A 27855-nucleotide genomic window follows, 5' to 3' on the forward strand; every position below is an offset into this window, starting at 1 on the left:
TTGCACCCACAGAACTGCTGCTCTACCCGCTGGATATTTTCTCTTTCTGGATATTTCTCCCATTCTCTGTAAACCCTAGAGATGGTTGTGCGTGAAAATCCCAGTAGATCAGCAGTTTCTGAAATACTCAGAGCAGCCCGTCTGGCACTAACATCCATGCCACGTTCAAAGTCCCTTAAATCCCCTTTCTTCCCCATTCTGATGCTTGGTTTAAACTGCAGCAGATCGTCTTGACCATGTCTACGTGCCTAAATGCATTGAGCTGCTGCCATGTGATTGGCTGATTACAAATTTGCGTTAACGAGCAGTTGAACAGGTGTACCTAATAAAGTGGCCGGTGAGTGTAGACAAAAAAACAATCACGTTTTATTATTTAAAATAGTAAAAAATGTTTCCCCTCTTCTGTTGACGTCAGTTTGACGGCTTCATTCGCAATATTCTTAACCGCACTCTTTTTATCATTAGATTGCTATGGGGGAATGATGTGCAAAATGAAAGGCTCTCCCCTACTCAAAACTCAATACCCTACTCTAAATCAGCATACAGAACTTAGCAATTCCCAGTTCACATGGGCTTTAATATGTCTTTTTAATTCATTTTTTAATTAAAAAAGGAAATAAAATCGCTATAAACAAAGTCTGTGACATGATTTGGCAATATACCTGTGCTATTATTACTCTTCTGAATCATTTATTTTTGTTGAAACGATCACAAATCTTTGCATTGCATCTGATTTGATGTTGGTGACACTAAACAAAGGTCTTGTCTTGTAACTAAAACAATTGGTCAAGTTTGAATATCCAGTTCATTGTGTATTCATTATGGTTGAGTGCACACTATAAACCTGACATTACTCATACTCATGAATTAAAGAGTGGGTGTATTCGTGTCCTTGAATTTGCTGTAGAGAATCCTTATGTATGAATAAAAGTCTTTATATTGCTTCTAGCCCACATTTGCTTTGTGTTGGTGTGTGTATGTTCACGCCTGTGTATGCTGTCTCTGCTCTTCGTTCATCGTTGCACAGGCTTTGACTACTGTCAGGGTGCATTATCTTCTGAAACCACTGCTGTGGGCCACTGCCAAAGGTCTTGAAAAAGTCCTACAAACACACACACACTAACTCCTCTGGGTCTACCAAATACACAACCCATTGCTTTTCATGATGCTTCTTATTTCTAACTGATTGTCGAGGCATGTGCTTTCGACAGGTTTCTTGTCACACTTCTCCAGGCAAAATTTTTTATGGAGCGTTTAGCAAAGACAGAGTTAGAGCCGCTCACTGTCAGTCCCCCGATATGACATTGTTCAGGAAAATTGGTTTCCTGCCTCTAAGCTTGCTCATTTTTCAGAAACAATACTCTGGTACTGAAGGAGACATGGAGGAAGACAGGAAGAGGAACTCTAAGGTTAATAGCTTAGCGCCTCTCATATATGTTTCCAGACAACCATCAATTTGAGCCTGAAGTTGGTTTGCACCTTTTGATAACTTTGACCCAAGTTCCAGCGAAGCATGTAACTGCTTATTACAGCATCCCCGCTGACGTCTTTACCACACTCTCTTCAGCATGGCATATCCATCTGCTTCCAGAAACACCTCAGAAAGCACTGCCAAATGGCTGCAAGCACCATAAAGCTTTAGAAGACCCCGGATATTGAGTGTTAGTCCTTCTGCAGCATCGTCATTGACGTGGGGAAACCATTTATCGCCCCTCGACAGTTAGGTGATATTTTTCATTTTCCGGGGCCAGGGCAGTAGTCTTAGGAGAGAACCCCAGGCTTCCCTCTCCCCAGACACTCCCTCCAGCTCCTCCAGGGGGATCTCGAGGCGTTCCCAGGCCAGCCAAGAGACGTAGTCCCTCCAGCGTGTCCTGGGTCTTCCCCGAGGCCTCCTGCCGGTGGGACATGCCTGGAACACCTCCCTAGGTAGGCGTCCAGGAGTCATCCAAAACAGATGTCCAAGCCACCTCAGCTGACTTCTCTCGATGTGGAGGAGCAGCAGCTCTACTCCGAGCTCCTCTTGGTTGACAGAGCTCCTCACCCTATCCATAAGGGTGCGCCCTGCCAATGAAACTTATTTTGGATGCTTATATCTGATATCTTGTCCTTTTGGTCATGACCCAAAGATCATGACCATAGGTGAGAGTAGGAACGTCGATTGACTTGAGTAGGTAAATCGACTGCATTACTGCTGTCGCTGCACCAATCCGTCTGTCGATCTCACGTTCCATCCTTCCCTCACTCGTGAACCAAACCCCAAGATACTTGAACACCTGGGGTAAGGACTTTCCTCCAACCTGGAGATGGCAAACCACCTTTTTCTGGTGAAGCACCATGGCCTCGGATTTGGGAGCCTGATTCTCATCCCAACCACGTCACACTCGGCAGCAAACCACCCCAGTGCATGATTGATAGTTGATATTCTTGAACAATAAAATATGACCCATGGGCACATGGGGTAGACATATTACTTAATGTGAGCAGTCATTTGTAGATGATAAATGCTCTACAACATACGTCTCAAACTCAATTCCTGGAGGGCCGCAGCTCTGTACAGTTTTGCCCCAGCCCCAATCAAACACAGCTGATCCAAATAATCAAGTTGTTCAAAAGAGTCTCACACATCTTGATTATTTGGATCAGCTGTGTTTGATTAGGGTTGGACCAAAACTGTACAGAGTTGCGGCCCTCCAGCATTTGAGTTTGAGACCCATGCTCTACAAGATGTTTTAGGGATGGTAAGACTTGTGTGGTCTGCTAATGTATTCAAAAGGGATGCAACATACTCAATATAATATTGAACTTTTCGGTACAACCTCCTCTGTTCAATATGCATATGTAGATTGTGTTGTGCATTTAAATTGCATTTGGCATTTATCCCGTTCCTTTAATTACTATCTGAACTGGCTCTGTGCATGTTTGAATGTATGTCCATGCACAATATCCAATCAGTGAGCATTAAAGTTAGAGACGTTTTCTTGTGTAAGTTGGGTGTTCAACATGTAATTCTCGCCTTATTTTTACCCAGATTTTGGCTGTGTACATTGTACAAGAACCACAAACTGTATGCCACTATCATTATTCAAACTAAATTGATTTCAGCTCTTGTTATTTAAACATTGAACCTCAAGGCAAAAAGAGAACTTGCAAGATTTGAGAAGTGACCTCATCTGAATGGGTGAATGAAAGAGGATCATGTTCAATAAGCATGTGTACATGTCCTACTTGATGAGCATTCAGTTCGTTATGCCTTAGAATGTAAACATTCAAGAAATTGTGTTGTCCTTATAACTTTTTCAGTGTTCTGGATTGTCTTAAAGTAAAAACATCTTATTCCTGCTCCTTCAGTTTCTGTACTTCTTTACTTGGCTACGTCTGTGCTCTGGCTTCTTGTCACAAGGTCGCCCACTGACGCTAAGCAGGGCTACGCCCGGTCAGTACCTGGATGGGAGACCATATGGGAAAGCTAGGTTGCTGCTGGAAATGGTGTTGGTGAGACCAGCAGGGGGTGCTTAACCTGCGGTCTGTGTGGGTCCTAATGCCCCAGTATACTGATGAGGACTCTACACTGCTCAGCTAGCACCATCTTTTGGATGAGATGTTAAAATAGGTCCTGACACTCTGTGGTCATTAAAAATCGCAGGAGTAGGGGTTTAACCTCGGCATCCTAGCTAAAATTGCCCACTGGCCTCTGTCCATCATGGCCTCCTAACCATCCCCATATCATATTTGGCTCCTCTCCACCAATCAGCTGGTGTGGGGTGTGTGGTCTGGTCGCAATATGGCTGTCGTCACGTCATCCAGCTCATCCCTCCCCCCAAGAAATGTGTAAAGCACTTTGAGTGTCCAGAAAAGCACTATATAAATGTAAGGAATTATCTTTATTATTAAATACAGTGAACCCTTAAACCATAATAACTGTTGCTCCCTCAGTATTCGGCAATTTTAGTCCTCAGTGGCTGGGAAGTCAATCATTGAGGACTAATCAAGAGTGTCTTCCAGAATAGCTTTGTTTTTTAGTGAAAGAGGATGTCGGTGAGTCTGCGGTGGCTAAGAAGTTCCCTCTTATGTGTTTGGAAATTGTAATTATGGTTTGACGTGTTCATTCCCACACACCATTGTTCTGCTCTACAAGAGATACGTTTCAAACCATTCCGTATGCATTAAAGTATCAAGCATTTTAAGAACTCAGCACAATAGCGATAATGGCATGCTGTGGGATATCGATGGATTCGACCACCCTTCATTGTGTTCCACATATTTCTGTGGTAATTACTGAGATTTGTGATTGTTCTGAAAGGATAAGTCTTTTTCCACACCTTTGAGAACATTGTAAAGGAATAATTGTTTTTTCTACCTTAAATCAACCAGGATAAAGCATCAAGAGACATCTGCAGACTTCAGAAATATCACTTCCACTTTTATGTCTCTTAATGTCGGACAATTAGATGGGATATTGCCTTATTGTCAAGGCGCCACATGAATTCATTCGTTCTCCAGTCTAAGATGGTTTTCGGAGCGTGCAAGAAACCAAATAGCAACCCGACATATTCAAAAACACAAAAAGAAGAGTGAGGAAGGCTGTTGTACCGTCCTTTACAAGTGTTTGAGACAGACTTCATGCAGAGGAGCACACTGAAAGAGAAAGATTTGAGACATCGCCTCTAAATTGCCTCTTTTGTTGTCTGCCTTCTCATTTCTGAGTGTAATAAAGCACACTGCTGCTGTCAGAGCCAAGTTCATGTGCCATTTTATAGTTATCTGAATGCCTGTTTTCTGCTGCGCATCCCTTATTTGTGCACATTTGAGTGGATGTGTATAGCAGAATCTCTAGGTTCCTTTAAAATACATTCAGCTCACTGTCATAGTTCAGAGTCACAGGTCTTATACCCTGAACTGAATACATTATGCCTATACATTGAAGCAGAAAAGCGCATTAATAAAGAGTATGTGGGAACGGAGACATGTCCAAGCAGGTATCATGACATGTTTCATGATACTCTCAGCCTCAGACGCCTACAGTCTGTTCACTGACCGACTCATACATATTGCGAACAAGAATGCAAGAGCTCCCTAAAAATTGTTTTTCGTCTGACTGGCTTGTTTACGCTTCTTCTAGGAGTCTGGGTGTACCAGTCTGCCTGGAAATGCAGCTCTGTTGACAAGATATCAAGTTGAAAGTGCTTTCTCAATGAGGGCTATTCAGGAAGTACTAATTACAGTGTTTGCTAGTGGTTGCCAGCCATATCTGTGTTAATGGAGGCTAATCATATTTTGAGGACATATTTCCGCTTACTGAATGAAGTCTGCTACTGCTTCTATTACCAATACTGCTATTACTACTAATACAAAATACATTGCTACTGGCAAGCAACTGGGGAACAATTGGCGAGTTGGTGGTTTCTCCAGAGGGTGATTGCCCAACACCACAATTCTGCTGTTTGCCTCTGTTTAAGCCTTTTTGTTCAGTTTTATTTTACTTTTGTTGTGGCGGTTGGTTTGGTTTTGTTTGGATTTCTTTACCTTTTGTTTTGTTCCTGCTTTTGGGTCGGTTTTGTTTGGTTCCTTCTTTCAAGTTGGTTTTGTTTTGTTCCTGCTATTGGGTTGGGTTTTTTTTGGTTCCTGCTTTATTATTCTGTTTTCTTTTGTTCCTGCATTTGAGTTGGTTTTGTTTGGTTCCAGCTTATTTATTTGGTTTAGTTTTATTCTTGCTTTTGGGTTGGTTTTGTTTTGTTCCTGCTTTTGGGTTGGTTTTGTTTGGTTCCTGCTTTATTATTTGGTTTTGTTTTGTTCCTGCTTTTGGGTTAGTTTTGTTTGGTTCCTGCTTTTCAGTTGGTTTTGTTTTGTTCCTGCTCTGGGTTGGTTTTGTTTTGTTCCTGCTTTTGGGTTGGTTGTGTTTGGTTCCTGCTTTATTATTCGGTTTTCTTTTGTTCCTACTTATGGGTTGGTTTTTTTTTGGTTCCTGTTTTTAAGTTGGTTTTGTTTTGTTCCTGCTTTATTTTTTGGTTTTGTTTTGTTCCTGCTTTTGGGTTGGTTTTGTTTGGTTCCTGCTTTTGGGTTGGTTTTGTTTTGTTCCTGCTTTTGGGTTGGTTTTGTTTTGTTCCTGCTTTATTATTTGGTTTTCTTTTGTTGCTGTTTTTAGGTTGGTTTTGTTTTGTTCCTGTTTTTGAGTTGGTTTTGTTTGGTTCCTGCTTTTAAGTTGGTTTTGTTTGGTTCCTGTGTTGGGTTGGTTTTGTTTGGTTCCTGTGTTGGGTTGGTTTTGTTTGGTTCTTGCTTTATTATTTGGTTTTCTTTTGTTGCTGTTTTTGGGTTGGTTTTGTTTGGTTCCTGCTTTTAAGTTGGTTTTGTTTGGTTCCTGTGTTGGGTTGGTTTTGTTTGGTTCTTGCTTTATTATTTGGTTTTCTTTGTTGCTGTTTTTGGGTTGGTTTTGTTTTGTTCCTGTTTTTAGGTTGGTTTTGTTTTGTTCCTGTTTTTAGGTTGGTTTTGTTTTGTTCCTGTTTTTGGGTTGGTTTTGTTTGGTTTCCTGCTTTTAAGTTGGTTTTGTTTTGTTCCAGCTTTTGGGTTGGTTTTGTTTGGTTCCTGTGTTGGGTTGGTTTTGTTTTGTTCCTGCTTTATTATTTGGTTTTCTTTTGTTCCTACTTTTGGGTTTGGTTTTGTTGGGTTCCTGCTTTTGGGATGGGTTTGTTTGGTTCCTGCTTTTCTGATGTTTTTTTTGGTTCCTGTTTTGGGTTGGATTTGTTTTGTTGTTTCTGCATTTGGGTTGTATTTGTTTGGTTTTGTTTTCTTTCATTTGTTTTCCTTTCATTTGTTTTGCCTGGGTTTTGTTTTGGGACTAACTGACATGCAATGACTCATTTACATAGGGTAGGGTAACATTATTTATGCTGATGGACAACACCAAATACCACAATTCTGCCAGTCTGCTAATTCTGCGAAAGCTTTATTATTATATAATACATGTTAAGACATACATAATTCTGGTTGCCTGATGAACATTATGTGCAGTTATTTTTAGATAAATGCATAAATAAAGTTACTACTTTAACAACTGCAGGCAGGTTTTGACCACCTTACAGTTCCATATCGCTATGCAGAATGATTCCAGCTATTTCACAGCTACAGCAACAGTTAAAAATCCCATCAAACACAACAGAAGGCTTTGGATGAGATGCGTAAGAAACTTGTGCTATACACTGTCTGAAATACAACATCTAAGCAGTGGGAACACCTAAATGGACCTCCATTTCATTGAATTATTAGCAAATAATGCATTCCTAAGGTGTACTGGCCACTCTTCTTTGCATTGTGACCACACTTCCACCTTGCCTGTGCATTGTTTTCTGATAACTCACCTGCCTATCATCAGTTACATCATCAATGAATGGCTTACATATCCAGTGCAATTCTGTTGAACTCCCGTTTTCATCCTATATTGTACAGAAAATACTACACTTGCTCTTTCAATTTCATTCTGCAGACCATATCCATCAATTCGGGCCCTTCCACCCAAGGGCCCACTTGTTAGCTCTATGACCAAGTGGTCATGAGAGGATCCGGGCATGTTTTTTTTGAGGGATGGGAGGGAATGGTGAGCCGTGTGAAGTGATGGAAGCTGGTCCAAAAGCCTCCCCCACACTCATCTGTCAGCCCGCTGCGCTCGGGAGATGCAGGATTGAAGTGGAGTCTCGGAGAGGGGCCAGTGAGTCAGTGTCTGTCTGTTGGGGGCCACAGACACCACAAATAGCCTCTCCTGTTTACTGGCTTGAGCTCTCAGAGAGACACCTTCTGTCAGACCGGGATGTTTTACAACTCGATTCCAATTCTTTGATTCATTGGGTCTGATATACAGTTGAAGTCAGAATTATTAGCCCCCCTATATATTTATTTCTCTGATTTCTTTTTAACAGAAAGAAGATTTTTTTTTCAACACATTTGTAAACATAATAGTTTTAATATTGAGCTTAAAGTGATATTTAAAGGCTTAACTAGGTTAATTAGGCAAGTTAGGGTAATTAGGCAAGGCATTGTATAGCGATGGTTTGTTTTGGAGACTATTAAACCAATTTTTGCCTAAAAAGGCTAATAATAGTGACCTTAAAATGGCTTTAAACAATTAAAACTGCTTTTATTCTAGCCAAAATAAAACAAATCAGATTTTCTCCAGAAGAACAAATATTAGAGGAGATACTGCGAATAATCCTTTGCTCTGTTAAACATCGTTTGGGAAATATTTGAGAAAGAAAAGAAATCAGAAGGGCTTGTCATTTCAACTGTTTATTTTATTAGTAGGGGTGTAACGATATATGTATTTAATATTTTATATATTTTATTGTGAACCAAAACGTGACACCACTGTGTCCTCTTGATCTGAAGTGTGATTATTTTGAATTGTTACACCCCTAATATTAATATTAATTAATATTTAATAGATACTGTGTGTATATAATTCTAATAATTCTGACTTCAACTGTGTGTATATATATATATATATTTATATATGTATGTATATATGTATGTATATATGTATATATATATTTATATATACACAGTTGAAGTCAGAATTATTAGCCCCTCTTTAATTTATTTTTCTTTATTAAATATTCCCCAAATGATGTTTAACAGAGCAAAGAAATGTTCACAGTATGTCTGATAATATTTTTTCTTCTGGAGAAAGTCTGATTTGTTTTATTTCGGCTAGAATGAAAGCAGTTTTTAATTGTTTTAAAGCCATTTTAAGGTCAATATTATCAGCCCCTTTAAGCTATATTTTTTCGATAGTCTACAGAACAAACCATCATTATACAATAACTTGCCTAATTACCCTAACTTTACCCTAATTAAACTAGCCTTTAAATGTCACTTTAAGCTGTATAGAAGTGTCTTGAAGAATATCTAGTCTAATATTATTTACTGCCATCATGGCAAAGAGAAAATAAATCAGTTATTAGAGAGGACGGGGCTAGACGGGGCTAATAATTCTGAATTCAACTGTGTATATATATATATATATATATATACATACATACACATATAAAGTTTTGGTTTTTAGTTTGGTTTAATTGGATTGCTCAAGGGTTTTAACTCAGGGCTTAATTTCTGCCGGAACAACCTCTGAAATTTGATCCGACACCTTATTTTACCGATTCCCCATCCTCACTCGCTTTTCACTTTCTTCTGTGACTCCCCTACCCTCTTCACTCCACCCCCACTCCCCCTCTTAACTTTCATCCGTGCCACCTCTTTCTCCTCTGTAACATGCCAGATCCGTTACCCCGATCTGGGACCTTGCAATTTACAAATTATGGTCATGATCTTTGGGTCATGACCTGAAGGATAAGATCTCGAGGTTTCCTTCGCAGGGTGGCATGGCGCACCCTCATGGATTGGGTGAGGAGCTCTGTCACTCGAGACGAGCTCGGAGTAGAGCTGCTGCTCCTTCACATCCAGAGAAGTCAGCTGAGGTGGCTCTGGCACCTGTTTCGGATGCGTCCTGGATGCCTACATAGGTAAGTGTTCCAGGCATGTCCCACCGGCAGGAGGCCTCGGGGAAGACCCAGGACACGCTGGAGGGACTATGTCTCTCGGCTGGCATGGGAACGCTTTGGGATCCCCATGGAGGAGCTAGAGGAAGTGTCTGGCATCAACAAGGCGTTTGCGCCCACAGAACTGCCGCTCACTGGATATTTCCTCTTTGTCGGACCATTCTCTGTAAACTCTAGAGATGGTTGTGCGTGAAAATCCCAGTAGATCAGCAGTTTCTGAAATACTCACACCCTGCCACGTTCAAAGTCACTTAAATCCCCTTTCTTCCCCATTCTGAAGCTCGCTTTGAACTGCAGCAGATCGTCTTGACCATGTCTACATTCCTAAATGCATTGAGCTGCTGCCATGTAATTGGCTGATTAGAAATTTGCGTTAACGAGCAGTTGAGCAGGTGTACCTAATAAAGTGGCCGGTGAGGGTATGTTTTGCTTGTCTGGAAAATGCTTCTTGATTTAAGACCTTTTAGATATTTGGACTAGACAAACAAGTAAGATAAGACAAATAAGTAAGAATAGCTTTCTTTTTTTGCTATCTGCTGTTGTTTTTTAACCTACTGGATGTGTCTGTATTCATGTTTGTAATGGAGAGAGCAAGGTTTTAAGAGTGCAGCAGGAGGGCTGGCAGGTGCAGGTTGTGCGGGCACTGATCTCATGTGCGATTTATTTGTTTGCCAGACCTCTGTTGTTTGAGCTTTGTTGCCCGTCCAGCCCTGTCATTCGGCTTGTGTATCGTGTTGCTAACTTAGCATGACAGCCAGTCGCGCCTTGTAAACACGGCAGCCAGCTGGGTGTGCTTGTGCGCCGGCACAAACATATTTGCTCAAGTGTTTGTCTCCCGGTAAGGACACTCTAAAGGTTTGCTCTTGTGTCTCTGTGCATCTGTAGATGATTTAGTTTCTGCCAGATCAACATTTCTGCTGCAGCGAGCCAGATTTTAGGATGCCTGGGTATATTTCTTATTTATACATTTTTAAATAAATAAATGAATAATTGTTTTGCCATTGTCTGGTTTATTTATTTATACATTTGTTTGGTTTTATTTGAGGTTGTTTTTGTTTATTTTTAGGCAGGGATTTGTTTTGATTTTGATGTTGTTTTCTCTCCGGCATTTGTTTTATTATGCTGGGCCTGTTTAGTTTTTGGCTGGACTTTGGTTTGGGTGTGGTTTTGTTTGGTTTTTGTTTAGTTTAAAAGTGTGTTTGTTGTTTTGTTTATGGTGTTGTTTATATTTCTTCTAAAACTTGTTTAGATAGTTAGGCTGGGTTTTGTTTGGGGATTAGCTTTTGTTTTGTGTCTTGTTTGTTAGTCTTGGGTTTTGTTTTATTTTGATTTGCTTTAGGGTGGGATTTGTTTTTTGTTTTGTTTTTGGTTTCAGTATTTGTTTCGCGTGTGGTCGCGTATTTATTTATTTATTTATTTATCCATCCATCCATCCATCCATCCATCCATCCATCCATCCATCCATCCATCCATCTATCCATCCATCCATCTGTTCATCTAAATATACATACATCCATCCATCTATCCATCCAACCATTCAAATACCTAACCATCTATCCATGCATCTGTTCTTCCCAATATCCATTCGTCCATCAATCCATTCATCCATCCATTCATCCATCCATCCATCCATCCATCCATCCATCCATCTGTTCATCTAAATATACATACATCCATCCATCTATCCATCCAACCATTCAAATACCTAACCATCTATCCATGCATCTGTTCTTCCCAATATCCATTCGTCCATCAATCCATTCATCCATCCATTCATCCATCCATCCATCCATCCATCCATCCATACATCCATCCATCCATCCATCCATCCATCCATCCATCCATCCATCTGTTCATCTAAATATACATACATCCATCCATCTATCCATCCAACCATTCAAATACCTAACCATCTATCCATGCATCTGTTCTTCCCAATATCCATTCGTCCATCAATCCATTCATCCATCCATTCATCCATCCATCCATCCATCCATCCATCCATCCATCTGTTCATCTAAATATACATACATCCATCCATCTATCCATCCAACCATTCAAATACCTAACCATCTATCCATGCATCTGTTCTTCCCAATATCCATTCGTCCATCAATCCATTCATCCATCCATTCATCCATCCATCCATCCATCCATCCATCCATACATCCATACATCCATCCATCCATCCATCCATCCATCCATCCATCTGTTCATCTAAATATACATACATCCATCCATCTATCCATCCAACCATTCAAATACCTAACCATCTATCCATGCATCTGTTCTTCCCAATATCCATTCGTCCATCAATCCATTCATCCATCCATTCATCCATCCATCCATCCATCCATACATCCATCCATCCATCCATCCATCCATCCATCCATCTGTTCATCCAAATATCAATCCATCCATCCATCCATTCATCCATCCATCCACCCATCTGTTCATCCAAATATACATCCATCCATCCATCCATCCATCCATCCATCCATCCATTCAAATACCTAACCACCCATCCATCTGTTCATCCAAATGTCTATCTATCCATCCATCTGTTCTTCCCAATATCCATCCATCCATCCGTCCATCCATCCATCCATCCATCCATCCATCCATCCATCCATCCATCCATCCATCCATCCATCCATCTGTTCTTCCATCCATCCATTCATCCATCTGTTCATCCAAATATCTAACCATCCAATTTATAGGCCAATTTATCCAGCATATGTTTTAAGTAGCGGATGCCCTTCCAGCTGCAACCCATCACTGAGAAACTCCCATACACTCTCATTCACACACACACACTCATACACTACGGTGAATAAATATGTATAAATGAATGAATAAATAAATAAATAAATAGGTTTTGTTTGGTCTTGGGCATGCTTTTATTTACAGTTTATTTATTAATAAAAAAATTTTACTATGTTTTGGTTGTGGCCTGAAATTATTATTATTATTATTATTATTATTATTATTATTATTATTATTATTATTATTTTTATTATTATCATAATACTGTTTTTTTGCTTTCTTTTTATATTTTGCACTTTTTTTTCCATTTCATATTTTTAATCTGACTTAATCCTATTTTTAACCCTTAAATAATATTGTCGGTGCTGCATGGAAAAGAAACCAGTCTTTTTCATATACTCTCCTATGCTGCTCTGCTGTTTCCCCGTCGCCTCTCTGTGTACCTGTGGATGCTGCTCACTTTCAAACCAATCATTTCACCCACATAAGCAACAAAAAAAAAAAAAAGGGGGGGGGGGGGGGGCAAGAAAAACTCCACAGTGCATTATTAAAGGAAGTCCTTCTTTGCCTTTGCTTGCATCACGAGGAACTGTGTGTGAGTGGGTGTTTTCGGTCGGAAAAACACACATGAAAGATTGATCAGTGAGGGATGGACGTACACAGCAGGTGCATCGGCTTTAATACACAGGCCGAAGGATCAAAACCCCGTACAGGATCTGTCAATAATGACACTTTCATTTCAGTTGGCTTGTTTTGATTTGTTTTGTTCACATTTGGTTTGTCTTCATTTGGGCTTGGTTTGGTTTCAGGTTGGCTTTGGGTTTTGTTTGTTGGTTCTGTAAAAGGTTGTGTTTTAGTTTTTAATTTATTTGTTGGGCGTCACGGTGGCGCAGTGGGTAGCACAATCGCCTCACAGCAAGAAGGTCGCTGGTTCGAGCCTCGGTTGAGTCAGTTGGCATTTCTGTGTGGAGTTTGCATGTTCTCCCAGTGTTGGCGTGGGTTTCCTCCGGGTGCTTCGTTTTCTCCCACAGTCCAAACACACGCGCTATAGGTGAAATGGGTAAGCTAAATTGTCCGTAGTGTATGTTTATGGATATTTCTCAGTGATGGGTTGCAGCTGGTAGGGCATCCACTGCGTAAAACATTTGATTAGGATAAGTTGGCGGTTCATTCTGCTGTAGCGACCCCTGATTGACATCATAAAGGAATGAATAAGTGAATGAATGAATGAATGAATGAGTGAATGAGTGAATGAATGAATGAATGAATGAATGAGTGAATGAATGAGTGAATGAATGAGTGAATGAGTGGAATGAATGAATGAATGAGTGAATGAATGAGTGAATGAATGAGTGAATGAATGAATGAATGAATGAATGAGTGAATGAATGAATGAGTGAATGAATGAATGAATGAGTGAATGAATGAATGAATGAATGAATGAATGAATGAGTGAATGAATGAATGAATGAATGAGTGAATGAATGAGTGAATGAGTGAATGAATGAATGAATGAATGAATGAGTGAATGAATGAGTGAATGAATGAGTGAATGAATGAACGAATGAATGAGTGAATGAGTGAATGAATGAATGAATGAATGAATGAATGAATGAATGAATGAATGATCGAGTGAATGAATGAATGAATTTATTTGTTTTTGGACTTTAGTTTGGGTGAGGTATTATTTTTATGTTTTGTTGTTGTTTTTTATAGGCTATGTTTTGTTTTGGGTTGTGTTTTTGTTAAGTCTTGGGCTTTTGTTTTTATTTGTCTTTAGCCTGGATTTTTTGTTTTGTTTTAGTATTTAATTTTCTTGTGATATTGTTTTGAGTTTTGGATTGTATTAATTTTTTTATCTATTTTAACACCATTTAAATAGACCGTTTTTTCTTCTTTAGGCTTGCATTTTGAATGTTGTTTTTATTTTTTATTATCTTAAGTAGTTTTTTAAGCTTCAGGCGAAAAGGCATTGATTTTATGGTTTTGTTTTTTGTTTTGTATTATTTAAAATACTTTTTAATTTATAGTTAATATTAATAAAATTAATAGTTATATATATTTATAATAAAATAGTTTTCTGGTGTTTTTTTGGGGGGATCTGGTTTATTTTGGTTTAGACTAGTCTTGAGTTTGACTAGTTTCAACCCAGGCTCATTCTGAGAACGTAGTCCTGGGGACGTTTCTGGAGACTGCGAAATACCTCCCGGGAGGTACGTATTTTTGCAGTTTTTGTTTTTGCGAATCCGCGAGAGTCGTCCTCGCATAAACCCGCTAGAGGCCGCTGTCGAACGGCCTTCCGCCTGTCTGCCTGGATGACGGGATGATTGACCGTGCGACCAGCCAATCGGCTGACCGACCCTCCTCCGTCCCTAAACCCAACCAACGACGATTCACAAAAGCCGTCCAGAAAAAGAAAAGCCCTCGTCTGATTTTTACCACGTTTTCGGATTTTGACCACATTCTCCCCCTGTGATGAACTTGTTCGCTTCATTTTTTGGATTTTGTTTTTGTTTTCTTACCTGATTTCTGGAAACGCTCTTCCCTGGACTCGAACCCGGTCGTCGTCGTCGTGGTCAGCCCCTCTCTGCGCCTCGAGTCCGCCAAAGTACACGAAGAGCTAACCGGACAAACCGGTTGCAGGAGGAAAGCCCTCCACACGGAGGCGAGCGGCCGGCCGGCAAGCGGCGAAAGGAACGGCGTCACACCGCCCCGCAGCGTTCGCTTAAAAAAATGAAATGCAGCCGTACGTACCCCCGGCTACGTATTTCGCGGTCTCCAGAAACGTCCACGGGACTACGTTCTCAGAATGAGCCTGGGTTGACTAGTTTTGATGATTAGTTATTAGGAAGATGTGCGTTATTCTCTAATATTTCAATGGAGTCAATTATTCTGCTTCTACTATGGTTCCCACACAAAGCCTCTGTTCAGATGTTGTATTTCAGACATTTATCAGAACATTTTGTCCTCAAACTGCTCCTGTGTGTAGGACCTGTTTCTTACACTGTTTGTCATCTGCAGTTTTCTGGGGTGTTTTGGTGTGATTTCTGACTGTTGTAGCTGTGAAGAAACTGAAATCATTCAGCGTAGTGATATTGGAACTGTGTTTATCAGCCAATCAGAATCAAGCATTTAACAGCCCTATAATATAAATGAAAATATTTAGTATGATTTGTAGGATTTAGTTAGTTGGTTAGCTTTGGGATATAAATGATCCACCAGTAGTGACAAGATTTGAGGTCTGAATTGGTGGATTGTCTAGATCAGCTCAGTGTCTGATGTGTTTATTTGCTGTGAGCGTGTTGACCTCGTCGTGTGTCAGGGATGGCTCTGTTCTCTCAGTTTGACAGTTCGCTCTGATGAACAATGTCTGCCAGTCTCAGTCTCTCTCTTTCAGTTTTAGTGTTGTTTGTCAGGTCAAGCCTCACTCTTAGTACTCAGGTTAGACATTTGTCCAACAAATGACTGTCTGTCAGAACAATAACAATTCTTCATCTCTTGACCGTCCTCGTCCACTTTCTCTCATGCTGCTGTTTGTTTGCCTTCTTGTTGAGATCAACTTTAAAAGTCCATTTTACTGATGTTCCACTAAATAAAAAGAAACGGAGAGTTCCTGTTACATATATATTTTTTGTTGGTTTTGGTTTGGTGAGTAGGGATGACTGGTTGATTGGTATGTTGATTGATTGATTGGTTAGTTGGTTGGTTGGTTGGTTCATCGATTTGATTGGTTGGTTGGTTCATCAATTGGTTGGTTGGTTGGTTGGTTGGTTGGTTGGTTCATCAATTTGGTTGGTTGTTTCGTCCATTGGTTGGTTGGTTCATAGAGTGTTTGGTTGGTTGGTTCATAGAGTGTTTGGTTGATTGGTTCGTCGATTGGTTGGTTGGTTCGTCTGTTGGTTGGTTGGTTGGTTGGTTCATAGATTGTTTGGTTGCTTGATTCATTGGTTGGTTGGTTTGTGGATTTGATTGGTTGGTTCGTCTGTTGTTTGGTTGATTGGTTCATCGATTGGTTGGTTGGTTGGTACTTCTGTTGGTTGGTTCATCGATTGTTCGGTTGATTGGTTCATCGATTGGTTGGTTGGTTGGTTCGTCGATTGGTTGGTTGGTTCATCTGTTGGTTGGTTAGCTGGTTGGTTCATAGATTGTTTGGTTGCTTGGTTCAGTGGTTGGTAGGTTGGTTGGTTCATCAATTGATTGGTTGGTTAGTTCATTGATTTGGTTGGTTGGTTCATCGATTTGTTGATTGGTTAGTTCATTGATTTTATTGGTTGGTTCATCAATTGGCTGTTTGGTTGGTAAGTTCATTAATTGGTTGGTTGGTTCATTGATTGGTTGATTGCTTGGTTCGTTGATTTTATTGGTTGGTTCATCGATTTAATTGGTAGGTTTATTGGTTGGTTGGTTGGTTCCTCGATTGTTTGGTTGGTTGATTCATCGATCGGTTGGTTGGTTGTTTAGTTTCATCGATTGGTTGGTTGGTTAAGTGGCTGGTTGATCAATTGATTGGTTGGTTGCTTCATCGATTGGTTGGTTGGTTTATCAATTGTTTGGTTGGTTGGTACTTCAGTTGTTTGGTTGGCTGGTTTGTTCATCGATTGGTTGGTTGGTTGGTTGGTTGGTTGGCTGGTTGATCAGTTGATTGGTTGGTTGGTTTATCGATTGTTTGGTTGGTTGGTCTTCAATTGTGTGTTTGGTTGGTTGGTTCATCGATCGATTGGTTGCTTGGATTATTGATCCATTGGTTGCTTGGCTTATCAGTTGATTTCATGATTGGTCCTTCAGTTGTTTGGTTAGTTGATTGCACTGATTGATTGATTGAGTCATTGATTGATATGATTGATAGATATGATTTTTATAGATGATGCTTTGATTTGATTGATTGATTGATTTGTTGCTTTGTTGGATCATAGATTGAATGATTGGTTGGTGATTTATTGATTGATTGGTATATTTAGGCATCAGACTATCCAGCACTCTTATTCACCATGAATACCATGACTGAGGTGATTGACTTAAATAACCCCCAACTGCTTCCCAAGCAGCACTGTTCCAGGATGTATGTTCACAGGTGTGACTCACTTTCCATCTGCTAAATTCTGAATTTGAATTATATTTATTTATCATATACTGATAGCGTAGCTGGTCACCACATAGCCAAATGACTCTTTTGACTCTCTAAAAAAATAAACATGACAGCATGTGCAGCAGCTAAACAGTGTCCCTGTTTGCTCCTCCAGGGTCTCGAGGGCCGCGTCTGTGCTGCTGTCGGACCCCTGTTTCCAGCTGCGCTCCATCCAGTACCTGCTGGGAGAAGGAGAGAGCGGATCCTCCACCGTCGCCGACCGCAAACACTTCTCCCTGCACACATGTAAGATCACTTCAGTTCTCTAATACACAACAAATCAAACTCTGCATATTCATTGGGCTCTTATACCGAGTTCACAGCCTGTTTGCCGCATCACCTGCTTCCATATGCAACGTTTACCGTCTAAATATACTCCATTTCTGAGAATAGCCTTCCATATCCAGTGATGTGAAAAAAATGATTGTTTTCCTAAAATAGCCAAGGAGCCATTTCACTCGGCTCTTATTTCAGACATTGAGATCAAACCCATGCAGTGACTATGATATGCTATAATTATCAGCCGCTAGAGCTCTTACTTGCCAGGTGAATGGATGTTATTCAAGTTTTTTAAATATTATTTTATTAATTATATTTTAGATTCATAGCTGTTTTAAAAACTGTCCTAAATTATACATTTTTTTACTGATTGACGTGGATTTCCAAACTTATGATCATGATTTAATTCCCCCAAACAGATAACCTTTTTTTAGAGACAATTTCAGGCAACAATGCATTTTTAGGTGTCACTTAAACATGTACCATCTCAATGACACCACTTAAAAATAACAATATTAATTAAATAAAAAAAAACCAATTAGGTTTGAGAGCCATATCCTTGATATTAATATACAATGCTCAACATATATGAGTACACCCCTCACAAATCCCTCATTTAGATGAATATTTTCTATAGGAAGCTTTACAATATGATATCTGTGCATATACATTAGATTAGTCCAGGGATGCCCAAACTTTGCCCATGGTAACCTTTGATTTGATCAGTCATCCCATCTGAGAAGAGAGGGAGAATGAGGGGGATGGTTTAGAGCAGGGCTGGGCAAACTCAGTCCTGGAGGGCCGGTGTCCTGCACAGTTTAGCTCTAACTCTAATCAAACACACCTGCTTATAGATTTCTAGTGATCTGAAGACACTGATTAGCATGTTCAGGTGTGTTCGATTGGTGTTGGAGCAAAACTCTGCAGGACACCGGCCCTCCAGGACCGAGTTTTCCCACCCCTAGTTTAGAGATTGAAATTTTAAACTTGATGTAACCTTTTATTTGTTTGTTTTATTGTTACGCTACCAAAAAGGCTCTCTAAAATAAATCTTTCAATTTAAATGCTGTAATTTAGTTAAAAATGTACTGTCACCCGATGAAAAGGGGACAATGCAGAGACTTTGTTGAGGGAATCAAGGCGAAGGCAGATTCTGCTTGACTAGTGTATGCCGCATTGAACTTCACTGTGTTATAAATGTGATTGTTTATATTTTAAATGCAATAAGTTGTCTTTTTCAAAAGTTATACTGCATTAGTTAACATGATTCAGAGTAATGTGTTCTATTTATTTTTTTAATATTATGAAATAAATTAGAAATTAGCCATGGTAACTTTAATGTAAAATGGTAAATATGGTCCCACTTTATATTAGGTGGCTTTAACTAATATGCACTTACACTGAAATTAATAATTTGTTAGAATGTACTTATTGTTTAAATACATGTTTTTACATTGTACTTATGATTGCCTGCATGTAATTACATCTGTAATTAATTTCTGTTGTTACATTTGTAATTACACTGTTGACCATCCCTTATAGCCCACCCTTAAACCTACCCATTCCATCAAACCTGTCCCTAACCCTACCCATATGTTCTGTAATACATTGTGAACACAGTAAATACATTGTATTTATTGTTTGATGCGAATGCATAGTAGTTAAGGCCACCTAATATGAGGTGGGACCGTATATTTATCTTCGGCCCACGACTCTCGATGACATTTGGTTTTTGGCCCTTTATATGAAAAAGTTTGGGCACCGCTGGATTAGTCAGTACTGAAGCCAAATCTGGAGATAATCTAACAAAATAATTGATGAAAACCATCCAAAATGAATACACACAAATTTATATGTCAGGGAAAAATATTAAATTAACAGTTTTAAAAAGACAAAATTCAAGAGAAACAAAAAATGTGTAAAATTTTGTCGAAATTTTGTAGTTTGTAATTTTTTACAAATATTTCTTATGAATTTAAATGTATTATCTTTCTATTTCTAAAGATGTTTGCTGGTTAAAGTATTATTTTAGTAAATATATCCGCTTAATAAATCTGTTTTACTCAAATGCACCAAAAAATATGACCTATATTCACTGAGAAATGTAGAAAAATCTTAATTTTCAAAATGGGGCGTACTTATTTATGCTCAGCACTGTAGCTAGTGGTCATTTCAGAATATTACTGTAACTCATTAATTATAAGAACACTGAAATACACATAATTGTATTAAAAATGTACTAAATAAACATTCAAAGTCGTCAGTCCTGTTTATAATGTGATTTTCTGCACTGAAGTAGCTGTAAATGGCTTCAGGAAATCCTCTCTTACCCAACGGTGCTGCAGTGCAGATCAGTCCCTCCTGCTCTAACTATATGCAGTACAGTAGACGCTCCACTCCAATCCACAGCCTCCGCTTTACTGTAAGAGGCCTTGATTAATTATTTACACTAAGTGGATGCATTTCCATGTACGCTGTGCCCACACGTCTAAACAGCTCTTCTCGGGCAGAGAATCGGGCGTCACAACACGGTCTTTAGGCAGTCAGGAACAGCACGGAGAGATTATTTACAGTATTTGCTGTTTCTGATACTCTACAACACCCTACACTTGTTACAGGAGTTTTGGGTTTCCAGAAAGTCAGTGATCAGTGCTCTCAGGGCTTCATTTTGGCACTGAAGATGGGTTGTTAGTGGTGGTGAAATGATTTATAGATGTATTAGGATTTTAAAATGAGTCTAATTACAAGAGCAAAAATAAACAAAAAAGTTATCATTTAAATATATTATTAATAATTTAATATAGTAATATTTTTAAATATTATTACGTTATAAAGTTATAAAGCTACACCTACTACACTGTAAAAATACCAGGTTTTCACTAAATTCCTTCATGTTGTCCCAACACAAATATATTAAGTTAAAAATTCATTGTTTTTTTTACAAATTTAAGTAGATTGAACACAAAACAATTAAGTTATCCCATAAAAATCTCAAGAATTGTGCTGTTTCAGCTCATTTTAGTTTGAACAAGCAGCAGAATTATTATATTTTTAATTATATAACAAGTAGTTTTTAATATTACTAGTATCATACTCGGCGTAACGGTGGCACAGTGGGTAGCACAATCGCCTCATAGCGAGAAGGTCGCTGGTTCAAGCTTCGGCTGGGTCAGTCGGCATTTCTCTGTGGAGTTTGCATGTTCTCCCTGTGTTTGCATGGGTTTCTTCCGGGTGCTCCGGTTTCCCTCACAGTCGGGTGAGCTGAATTGTTCATAGTGTATGTGTGTGAATGAGTGTGTTTGGGTGTTTCCCAGTGATGGGTTGTGGCTGGAAGGGCATCTGCTGCGTAAAACATATGCTTGAATAGTTGGTGGTTCATTCTGCTGTGGTGCCCCCTGATTAATAAAAAAAATAAATAAATGATTTATCATACTCTTATGCTGTGTTCACACCAGACACGGAATGCAAGAATAAATGGCGCTATTCTGGCATCAATAGAGGCGTGAACATTTACTCGCTTCATTCTTGTGTCAAATTCACTTCACATTATATGCTGATTCGTGTCATGGGTGAGGCATCTGTCTGCCTGGTGACTCTAGCTTTGTTGCTAAATGGCTAACATGGATTTTATTGAGAGAATAGCTGTGTTTATGTGCTTTAGGAAGGCTGAAAAACAGCGTATATTCGTTTGGCACTGTGTCTAAGTCTACTAGATCCTTTCAGAGATGCTCCCAGCTGACCTTTGACTTACATGGCTGTTCGGGGAGGGGCTATTGTCATGAGTGAAGCTGGGGCCCCTAAATTGCAAGGACCCTATGCTCTCCCCCTTAACCGCCAAAAGCGACATCCCTTGATATGGTAATATCGATGTAATATTAATATCAATATCTGTACTAGTGCACACAGGACTTAGCAGGGGGCGTGGCAGTACTGAAAAACTATCTAAGCTAATCACAATGCACTAGGACAGCTAACCAACCACAACACATTTAGTTCTTCAGAAGGCAGAGCTTCATCAAACCCAGAACTAATCCAGCTGTTTGTGGCAGACTGGGAGAAGTGTATTTTAATAACATAAATTATGTGAAAAATAATAGGTTTTTTGAACCACCGAGCAGGAGACTTTGTAAAGGAGCATAAATGGACCCAATTAATATATTTTTCAGCCTTTCTGGGATGAAAAGACTTCACAAAAATGAGCGCTGTACTGTGTACACTTTTATTTCCTCTGTCTTTGATTTATGATTCTGATATTTGTGTTAATGAGCAGTTGAGCAGGTGTTCGGAGAGCTGCAGTCCTGATGACGTCAAAACCTGAAAGCCCAATTTGTCTTTTAAACGTAGATTAGGAAAAGTAAACCTGAAGGTCAAACAGCTGCTTCATAGAGACGACAGATGTGAAATAACAGATCTGAAGTTCAAAATCTAATGTCATTTCATTATTTAAAAATAATAATTAAATAAGATGATATATGATGTGCTGTGGCTGCCAGAATATTTATTTCACACATTTTTATTTTGCCTTTTTTTAAAAGTTAACAATACTAAACAACACCAAAACTGAAAAACAAACAAACTAAAATAAAACACACACATATAAAATAAAAATAAAAATGAATTAATTAATTAAAAGGCAGGAGATTCAGTATAAACCAATATAGAAACAGAAAATATTTTGTCAAATCAAATCATGTGGATTCCAAATCTTTTTAAATAATCCACCCCTCCTTCTCAAAGAATATGCTATCCCCTTAAAACTGAAATATTTCTTAGTGGACACTGATCCTGGAAGGCATCCTACAGTATTTATTGGGCTGTAAAATTCTCTTGGACATGGCAATCCTGAGGTTCGGTTACATTATTGAATTTTTTTCAGAATGCTGCATTGTCTGCTTTCAGCATTTTTAGTATTTTATTGTACAGCTCAAACAGAACCAATCAGCTGTCTGTTGGTCATTTTTCGTGACCTGGTTAAGGAATGGTTAAGGAATCGCTAGGTGAAGTCCACCTGTGTGCCTACTTTTTCCTATGGGTGTGAGTCTTGGGCACTTACTAACAGCAGGAACAACAGATTGCAGGCGATGGAGATGCGGTACCTTAGACGAGTCGCTGCCAAAACTCGGGTAAGGACCCAGACCATCAGGACAAACCTACAAGTCAAACCACTGACTGAAATAATCGACAGGTATAAGATGAGGTGGTTCGGTCATGTTGTCAGGATGGAAAACCACTGGGATCCAAAGCAGATACTAGAGGGAGAAGCCCAAGAGGCAGGCCCCGAATGAAATGGATGGACTCACTTAACCCAGCATTCCAAAAGAGAGGAGTAGACCCAAACTGTGCCGGATCAGTGGCTGCAGACAGGAAAAGGTGGCGGAAACTTTGTTCAGCCTTTTCACCGTAAGGTAGAAGAGGCCGGGAATAAGTAAAAGTAAAGTAAGGTAGAAGTTGGGTTCAGGTTTTGGGATGGAGAATAAGATTACTTGTTATAACTACTAACGAACAGTCAATATCTTAATAATAGGCAGGTAATAAACCAGTAGTAATAGCAAGAACTGTAACCTAAACTAAAGAGTTGCCAAATCACTTTCAAATCACTCCATTGTCTATTTTCAACATTTTATTGTGCAGCTCAAACAGAACCAACCAATTTTCTGTTGGTCATTTTTCGTGACCAGCTGTTTAAGGAATTGCTAGTTGAAGTCCACCTATGAGCCCACTCTTTCCTATGTGTGTGAGTCTTGGGCACTTACTAACAGCAGGAACAACAGATTGCAGGGAATGGAGATGCGGTACCTAAGATGAGTCGCTGCCAAAACTCGGGTAAGGAACCAGACCATCAGGACAAACCTACAAGTCAAACCACTGACTGAAATAATCGACAGGTATAAGATGAGGTGGTTCGGTCATGTTGTCAGGATGGAAAACCACTGGGATCCAAAGAAGATACTAGAGGCAAGAACCCAAGGAAGAAGCCAAGAGGCAGGCCTCAAATGAAATGGATGGACTCACTTAACCCAGCATTCCAAAAGAGAGGAGTAGACCCAAACTGTGCCGGATCAGTGGCTGCAGACAGGAAAAGGTGGTGGAAACTTTGTTCAGCCTCTACACCGCAAGATAGAAGAGGCCAGGAATAAGTAAAAGTAAAGTAAGGTGGAAGTTTGGTTCAGGTTTTGGGATGCAGAATAAGATCATACGTTATAACTATTAACGAACAGTCAATATCTTAATAATAGGCAGGTAATAAGCCAGTAGTAATAGCAAGAACTGTGACCTAAAATCAGAGTAGTCACTTTCAAAACAAACTACTTTCTGTCAGTCATTGCTGGGACTTTACATGCTGTGTTGGCAACTCTTCCACTCTCACACAAAACTAAATTGGTTTTCTCCCAAAAACATTGGCTACAACCTCAGATTCACTGAGAGGTTTTCAGTTGCGAAGCTTTGGAATTAATTTGGAGCCACATTTGGGTCTCATTGAATCATTAGTTTCCTCAGGGATTCCCTCTTCTGTCAATAAGAGTTGATTGGCAGAAATCAGCTGATCTCCTGTCCACGAACTCAGACTCTTGACGGAGAGTGTTTTCTTCACACTGAAGCTCTGAAGGACAGCCTGGTGTGAATCTCCAGCCTTACGAAGGAGAAGCTGGTCTCTCTGGTTGTCATGGAGACCGAGGGTCGCCATGGACACCACGTCCGTCTCCCTCTCTCTGTTTTCCAGCATTAAACTGGGTCATTGGTATCAGGCTCCATTTCTGAGATGGGAATTGTCCTTGGGTCTTTTTTTCAACCTGTTGCGCACAGACTCAGGGGACGCATTAAGAGCCGCCAACATCTGAACTCAGTTGAGCAGCCTGGCACTGTTTGCCCAAGCGAAAAGGGACACTCGGAGCCTCAGGATTTGTTTTTAACAATGTAATTCGGTTGCACATTTGTGTCTTTATAAAAGATTCCAGACTAAAAGTGAATCATTTTGTCAGTTTGGTTTGATTTAGTATTAATTTGCTTTCCATTCAGTTTGAGTTTAATGCAATATTGATTAGTTACACAGTAAAATCAATTTGTTTTGGGAAAACACAAAGGAATAAGGTAACTTATTAGTAGGCCCACATGGAATCTGTGCGTGCAGAAATCCGCAGATTTCCACAGATGTTCAGTCCATCATTGAGTCTATTTATTCACTCGTGTAAATGTGTGTACATTTATAATTATTCAGTTTTTTATTAATTTCAGTAATATTATTGACTAATATGAAAGTGTCTGTTTGATTTGTTAACAATACAATTTGTAAAGTAATATTTTCTGTCTTTTAGTAGAGATGTTATATGAGAGACTTGTTTTGTTTACCAAACAAGTGGATCTAGATGGATTTGCATTGTAAACCCCTGCTGAAAAAAACAGCTTAAACCAGCCTAGACTGGTTTTAGCTGGTTGACCAGCCTGGTTTTAGAGGGGTTTTGGCCATTTCCAGGCTGGTTTCCAGCCATTTCCAGCCTGGTCTTAACTGGTCAGGCTGGGAGATGACCAGCTAAAACCAGCTTGGCCAGCCTAGCCAGGCTGGGAGCCCAGCCAAAACCAGCTATGTCCAGCTTAAACCAGGCTGGTCAAGCTGGTTTTTGCTGGATTTAGCTGGTCATTTTCCTGCCTGACCAGTTAAGACCAGGCTGGAAATGGCTGAAAACCAGCCTGGAAATTGCCAAAACCCCTCTAAAACCAGGCTGGTCTACCAGCTAAAACCAGCCAACCAGCCTAGGCTGGTTTAAGCTGGATTTTTCAGCAGGGACATTAAATAAACATTAGAAAACTATTATTTTTCATTTCATGCATTTTTAAGGTTTTAGTTATAATACTCCCAAATAAATTTCGCATAAATCCACAGATTTTTTTTTTGCAAAATTCTGCTCAAAAATAGCAAAAAATGTCCGCAGATTCCGTCTGGCCCTACTAAATGGATTGAAAATAAAAGTAGAGTTGTCCTCGCAAAAAAAAAAAAAAAAAAAAAATCTTAAAAATTGTTTTGTTTTAGCTCAATTTAAGTAGTTTGAACAAACAGCAAATAAATGTTTGGTTGCACGTTTCAGATGACAAATCCACAAGAGGGCGCTGTCTACATTATTACCAGTCTGAAATTCATGACTTTGGGTACATTTTGATGTACAAAATGTATGAAACAGCAAATATAATTTTTTGTGTAGATTTGTTTTTTTATTAAAAGGATAGTTCAGCCAAAAATTAAAATTATCTTCATTTACTCATCCTCAACTTGTTCCACAGGTTACTTTTTTTTCTTTTTTTAATAGCCATTGGCTTCCATAATATTTATTTATTTATTGCTACTATGGGTGTTATTGGGTGCTGGTTTCCAGCATTTTTCAGAATATCTTCATTTGTATTCAATAGAAGAATAAAACATAAATTTTCAGGGAAAATTCTCACACACTCATACACTACGGCCAATTTAGTTTATTCAATTCCCCTATAGCCAACCCAGGCTCATTCTGAAAACGTAGTTCCGAGGACGTTTCTGGAGACCGCGAATTATGTAGCCGGAGGTACGTTTGGCTGCATTCAATTTTTAAGCGAACGCTGCGCGGCGGTATGACCCTATTCCTTTTAGCACTTGCCGGCTGACTGCTTACCTTCATTTGGAGGGCTTTCCCGCCGCAGCCAGTTTGTCCGGTTAGCTCGTCCTGTACGTCGGCGGACTTGAGACGCAGAGAGGAGCTGACCACGATGACGAGCGGGTTCGAGTCCGGGGAAGAGCGGTTCAAGAAATCAGGTAAGACTAAAACAGAATCCAAGAAATAAAACGAACAGGTTCATAACAGGGTGAGAATGTGGTAAAATCCGAAAACATGGTGAAAAAAATAAAAATCAGACGAGGGCTTTTCTTTTTCTGGACCGCTTTTGTAAATCTTTGGTTGGGTTTAGGGCAGGCGGGTCAATCAGTAAAATTGGTTGGGTTCAGGGAAGGAGGAGGGTGGGTCGGCCAGCCGATTGGCCGGTCGCCCAGTCAATCATTCAGCCAGTCGGACAGACAGACGTTCGTTCGACAGCGGCCTCTGGTGGGTTTACGCGAGAACAGCGCGGGCGCGAACGGCACTCGCGGGAGACATCTGAGAAGCCAAAAAGCGCACACAGCGACCTCTCCCGGATTCACGGAAACCAAAAACTGCAAAAATACGTACCTCCCGGGACGTATTTCGCGGTCTCCAGAAACGTCCTCGGGACTACGTTCTCAGAATGAGCCTGGGTTGCCTATAGCGCATGTGTTCAGACTGTGGGGGAAACCCACACCAATAGTGGAGGACATGCGAACTCCACAGAGAAACATCAACTGAGACTAGAACCAGTGACCTTCTACCTGTGAGGCATTAGTGCTAACCACTGTGCCACCAGATTTGACTAATGTATATGCACAAATATAATACTGCATAGGATCCCGTAGAAAATATGAAAAAATCAGTGCTCTTTTATACATATTTTATGTCTCTTCTTAAATCTCTTATTTCATTTCACAAATATCTTCATTTTAATTTCTGTTTTTCCCTTCAGCTCATTATAAGCTTGCCAGCGCAGCGCAGGTGCTGCCTGAACAACATTAATTAGTATGTGGAAATATGTCCACCGCTTCATTATTTAGAGTCTCTGCCAATATCTGATGTTGTGTTATTAAATCAAAACTGCTCCGCTCCCTCATGTTAGCAGTGTCGTGTCAGAAGCAGTGCCACCGTCTTCATTTTACAGGTTATTATTAATGCACTTGGCCAAACTTTCAGCTCGCTAGCCTGTCCAAATCTGCAGCTCTGATCTGTGCTCGTCGAGGTTATTGATTTATATTCAGACATATTGTGTGTGAAGTTAAATGGAAGAATTAGTGAAGCTGGCTTCATTCCCTGAGTCTCATATTCATATTCCCACTGCTAATATTGTTATTGTGTTGTTTATTCCCCTGTGTGTCGTAAGCAGTTTCTCATGGCGGAAAAATAAAATCATATTTTTTAATAAGAAGCTTTTTAGATGTACAGTCAAATAAATAAACAATAAAAACGTCAATGTGGTCAATTTAAAACTAAAATATCGTTAAAATGTTCAATCCACTCCAATAATAAATATTATTAATAAATAGTCAGTTTACTGTGG

General features: G+C 39.6%; 1 protein-coding gene across 1 annotated transcript in view; it reads left to right on the plus strand.

The window, feature by feature from the left end:
• LOC130216459 (E3 ubiquitin-protein ligase RNF123) overlaps positions 1–27855 on the plus strand; it is a 215279-nt gene that overhangs the window by 149710 nt on the left and 37714 nt on the right. The window contains exon 36 of the mRNA XM_056448353.1: positions 17549–17679. Coding sequence (XP_056304328.1) covers positions 17549–17679 — 131 coding nt within the window. The remainder of the gene's footprint in view (positions 1–17548; positions 17680–27855) is intronic.

Source organism: Danio aesculapii, chromosome 22 (genome assembly GCF_903798145.1).
Source record: "Danio aesculapii chromosome 22, fDanAes4.1, whole genome shotgun sequence".
Taxonomy (NCBI): domain Eukaryota; kingdom Metazoa; phylum Chordata; class Actinopteri; order Cypriniformes; family Danionidae; genus Danio; species Danio aesculapii.